The sequence below is a fragment of the Carlito syrichta genome, unplaced genomic scaffold (assembly GCF_000164805.1).
Source record: "Carlito syrichta isolate Samal-C Ts95f unplaced genomic scaffold, Tarsius_syrichta-2.0.1 Scaffold296665, whole genome shotgun sequence".
Lineage (NCBI taxonomy): Eukaryota > Metazoa > Chordata > Mammalia > Primates > Tarsiidae > Carlito > Carlito syrichta.
In genome coordinates, this window is record NW_007240761.1 from 25,262 (window position 1) to 30,420 (window position 5,159).

At 60.1% G+C, this 5,159-nt stretch overlaps 1 protein-coding gene across 1 annotated transcript in view; it reads right to left on the reverse strand.

The window, feature by feature from the left end:
- Positions 1-1,130: 1,130 nt before the first annotated feature.
- Positions 1,131-5,159, reverse strand: part of GRTP1 (growth hormone regulated TBC protein 1) — a 21,854-nt gene continuing 17,825 nt past the window's right edge. The window contains exon 6 of the mRNA XM_008054583.2: positions 1,131-1,233. Coding sequence (XP_008052774.1) covers positions 1,144-1,233 — 90 coding nt within the window. The 3' untranslated portion in view covers positions 1,131-1,143. The remainder of the gene's footprint in view (positions 1,234-5,159) is intronic.

A 5,159-nucleotide genomic window follows, 5' to 3' on the forward strand; every position in this document is an offset into this window, starting at 1 on the left:
TCCGGGAGCTCCTGCCAGCGCAGGGGTCCTTAGAGCCTTGCGGGGCGCAGTCGTAGGCAGTGCTGTCCTGCAGGCAGCCACCAGGCATGCGTGGGGATGTCACATGGTACCGGGGTCCTGACCCAGCCTCTGCCATGGCCTGGCCCTTGGTGATGGCCTGTCTGCCTCATGCTGGTGACCAGGGCCCAGGCGGCAGCACTCTTCGCCGTCTGTCCCTGGGGCTCGTGTTCTCCCAGGATGGCCTCCCGGGAGTGCCCACCTCTCATGAAGGCCAGCCCCCAGGGTGCCGTCTCCTATGGGCGCCCACGGAATGCAGGAGGAGGGAGGGGCAGAGACCGGTCGCCGGCTGCGAGGAGGGCTGGCGTGGGGCAGTGGGAGGTTATGGGCAGCACTGCTGGGTGGGGGCGGGCTTGTGTCCACTGACCCTGCGCCCACTTGCTCCGCCCACCCGCTAAGGCTCTGCCCAGCCTAGGGCATCTCTCTCCCCCTGGCCCCCCACAGCAGGGCCTGGAGCCCTGGGAGGACGTCCTGTCCCAGTGGGGCCAAGCGTCCTTGCCCTCCTGGCCCAGGATAACATGACTGGCCCCGGGCACTCAGGGCCTCGTTCAGACGCCCCCCTACCCACAACTTAGGTGTTTGTCTTGTGTGTCCTTCATGTAACACGATAGCTTTAAGGGCCGTTCTCCAAAATGACCCTCCTAAGGAGAAGCCCCTTGCTACATGCACACAGCCCCCGTAGGGAAATGCTCTGCCTGGAAAGGGCTGGAGGGACGTCTCTGGCTGTTGACATGTGATGGGGACAGTTCGCTGCCTAGCTCCCAGGCGGTGGCAGAGCTGATGACAACAGGCTCACAAGGTGACACACTTTATTAGATGCAAACACACATGCCTCACGTCTTGGAGATCACTGGTGTCTCGGGTAAAGACAAGTTCTCCTTAAACCTGCGACTTCACAGCTCATTGGAAAGGCAGGAGAATGACACGATTTGAAATGACTTTTAAAAACTTCATGATTACGGGGTGGGAACGGGTATTTACAGGATCGTGAAGAAAGCAGCACAAGTTGGTCCAATGTCGACTCAGGAGATGGTCCCCAGAGTGGAGGGGTGTGGAAGGGATGCCCCAGGGACGGGGAGAAGACGGTCACCCCTGTGCCAGCAGCCGGGCCCGGCAGCTCTCACGGAGCTTGGTGACTGTGGTTGTGGACAAGCTTCCAGGTTCTGAAAATATTTTCTGCAATGGAAGTGGAATTCGTTTAAAAACAAGCCCAACCAAAGCACAGACTGGTGGACGGACGGGCAGGCCTGTGTGCCGTGAGGGAGGAGCGGCCCCGTCCGAGGGGTCCCACAGGCGTCCCCGGATGGCGTCATCCCATGGCTGCCCGGATGGAGGACGGCGCCCTGCTGCCCAGTGGCGTCAGCGGCTCCGCTGAGTGAAGGGCAGGCCGCGCCTTTCCTTTAGGTGTCCGCTTATTCCATTAAAAATACATATTTTTTTTGAACTGGAGTCTCCAGGCTGGAGTGCCATGTCACACTCATGGCCACCCCTACGTCGGCCTGCTGGGATCCGGTGATCGTTCCACCCCAGCCTTCCCAGTAGCCCAGCTTAGTTTTTTGTTTATTTTTGGGATGAGGCCTCGCCAAGCTGCCCAGGCTGGTCTCGAACCTGTGGCCTCAGGCAATCCACTCGCCTCGGCCTCCCAAAGTGCTGGAATTTGGGAGCCACCAAGCCCAGCTCATGTTTATTTTTTGTAGAGATGGCGTCTCGCTTTGTTGCCCAGGCTGGACTCAAACTCCTGGGCTCAATCTCAGCCTCCCAAGTAGCTGCCCCATCATGCCAGGCTGATTCAAAAATTTTGTGGTAAGCCAGCCGCAGTGGCTCACGCCTGTCATCCCAGCACTTTGGGAGGTGGAGGCAAGAGGATTGCCTGAGTCCAGGGGTTCGAGACCAGTGTGGGCAACTTGGTAAGACCTTGTCTCTACATAAATTAAAAGATCAGCCTGACGTGGTGGCGTGCCTGTGGTTCCAGCTACTCGGAAGGCATCACTTGAAGGATCAAACCCCTTCATCCAAGGATCACTTGAGCCCAGCAGGTTGGGGCAGCGATGGCTGTGAGCGTGTCACTGCCCTCCCGCCTGGGTGACAGAGTGAAACTGACAAAAAAATTTTTTTGTTGTTGAAAGGACGAGGTCTGGCCATGTTGCCCAGGCTGGTCTTGAACTTCTGGGCTCAAGCGATCCTCCCAACTCGACCTCCCGAAGCTCTGGAATGACAGGTGTGAGCACTGTCTTGGCCTAGATGTAAAAATGGTACCAATGACAGCCATCGACAGCCACAGGCACCCTTCAAGACACAAGAGACTGTTTTCCGGCAGAGCCAGTCAGGAAGCCAGGCTGGCGACACGTGGTCCAGGAGCTAACCAGTCAGCCACAGGTCCCCGAGGCCCGACGGCAGCAGGGAGCCGCCCAGCGCAGGCATGGGGGTCGAGATCCCACGACCAGGGCCGCCCGCCCACCCACGACGCCACCGGGCTGCGAGGAAGCCGTGGGCCCTGGGGAACGCTTGCAGTGGGCAGAACCTGCACACCTGGTGGCCTCTGCCACTCGTGGTCGTGCTCCACAGACGGAGATGGTGGCAGAGCAGCTGGGCCCAGACGCCAGACATGTGCGACTCGGGGGCCCTGAGTGCCATGGTGCAGCCACGTGGCCTAGACAGGACATGCTCTGAGATCTGGGGTCGTCGGTATTCGCAGACTCAAGCAAAGACGTTGGAACGCACCAGCCCGCAGGGCTGAGGCAATGAGACCGAAGACCCCAGACCCTGCCTGGGCCCATCTACTCACAGGCCCCTCCTGGACATGCGCAGGGCCTGCCTCGGTCACTGGCAGGACGAGCTGGCGCCACCATGCCCGCCCCCCGGGGTGTCAGGCTGGGGTCCAGCATCAGCCCGGGCACATGGCTGGGACGGGCCAGGGGGCTTCTGGGCCACCACGTGGTCACGTCTGGGCAGGTGATCCTGGGGGCTGGGGCAGGCAGAGCAGGGCCCAGGTGGAGCCAGCGGCTGTTCGTGGGGCGGCCCGAGTCTGCCCTGGGGAGTCCTGACGCGGCGAACGGACCCAAGAGTTTGCTTGAGCTGGTTTCTCTGCCTGCCCCGCATCGTCCGACACCTCCACTCACAGAGGCAGCCCGTCTACACCCACGTGCCTAGGGCTTGGTGGCGAGAAACCACTTAGATGGATCGCGTCAGGGGAAAGAAAGTCATTGGCTGGGCGCGTGGCTCAAGCCTGTCATCCCAGCACTTTGGGAGGCTGAGGTGAGGACTGCCTGAGCCCAGGGGTTTGAGACCAGCCTGGGCGACTTGGAGAAACCTCGTCTCTACAATGAATCAAAAAAATTAGCTTGGTGTGGTGGCATACGCCTGCAGTTCCAGCTACTCGGAAGGCTGAGGAGGAAGGATCGCCTGAGCCCAGCAGGTCGAGGCTGCGGTGGCCGTCTTCAACCCGGGCGACAGAGTGAGACTCCGACTCAAAAAAAAAAAAATCAGTGTCATTAACAAACAAAAATTACAGTCAAGAAAAAAGATGCCAGGTACAGTGGCTCACGCCTGTCGTCCCAACTACTTGGGAGGCCAAGAAGAAAGGAAGGCTTGAGGCCAGGAGTTCAAGGCTGCTGTAAGCTGTGATCACACCGCTCCAGCCTGGGTGAGAGAGCTCCAAAAAAAAAAAAAAAGAAAAAATCACAGGAATTGCCATGTGGCTGATGCCTGTAATCCCAGAAACTTGAAGCTGAGGAGGGAGCATCACTGAGCCCATGAATTCAGGACAGCCTGGGAAACATGGCGAGATCTTAGCCTTACAAAAAACTCAAAATTTAGCTAGGTATGGTGACACGTGCCCGCAGTGCCAGCTACTCCAGAGGCTGAGGCGGGAGGATCGCCTGAAGCCAGGAGGTCGAGGCTGCGGTGGCCATGATTGTGCCACCGCACTCCAGCCTGGGAGTGAGACCCCGACTCAAAAAGAAGAAAAGGTTGGGCGCGGTGGCTCAGCCTGTGACCCCAGCACTTTGGGAGGCCGAGGTGAGTGGATTGCCTGAGCCCGTCAGTTCAAGACCAGCCCAGGCAGCTTGGCAAGACCTCGTCTCCACAATAAGTCAAAAATTAGCCGGGCCTGGTAGCACGTGCCTGTAGTTCCAGCTCCTTGGAAGGCTGAGGCAGGATTGCCGGAGCCCAGGTCGGCCCTGGGATTGCCGTGAGGGTGACAAGGTGAGACTCTGACTCAAAAAAAAGAAAGAAAACCCCACACTGTCTCATCAGTTTCGGGTGAGACTTGACACTTCCCATCCATCGCCACGATCTCTGATGCTGCCACGTGCTGTGGTGAGCCGTGGAAATCCTGCCCACCCGCCATGCTGCATCCTGATGGCAGGTGGTTCTGCCTCTCTCAAGGGAGCCCAGGCTGCACGAGGGTCTGCTCACCACGGCCGGCCGCTCTCAGGAGCTGCCTCGCACCCAGAGCCATGAGGAGGGGCCACACTTAGGTAGTTCTGGTCGAGTGTCCCCCCTTCTCTCCACCAATGCCGGTCCGACCATCTCCGCTGCCCCGGCCACCGGACACGCTGCTGCCCCAACGTGAGGTCACCCCCTCCCAGGACTCTGGGCAAGCCACCCCCCTGCCGGGACCTCTGACCCACGGCCCGGGGGAGGTGGAGCCGTCCGTGACCTCAACTTCTGAGTTTGGCGCTATTTCAGGATAAGAAGATAGGCTGGGCGTGGTGGTGTGTGCCTCTAATCCCAGGGCTTTGGGAGGCCCGGGCAGGAGGACTGTGTGAGCCCAGGAATTCAAGGCTGCAGTGAACTGTGACTGTGCCACTGCACTCTAGCCTGGGTGAGAGGCTGAGACCCTGTCTCTAAAAATGATGACCATCAGCAAAAGGCCAAGTGGACCCCGGGGACTGGCACGCCATCGGGCTGGCCCAGGACGCCCCCCTGAGACTCTGCCCGTGAATTTCCGCCTCTTCCCACTTGTCGGAGACCCGCCCTCCCAGGCCCGAGCCTCTCCGGCGCTGCGGCCTCCAGGAAAGGCCCGTGCAGTGCCGTTCTCAAGCCACCCTGCGCCAGGCCCGGGACCCGTGGGGAGGCCCAGCCTCACGACTCAGCTCTCC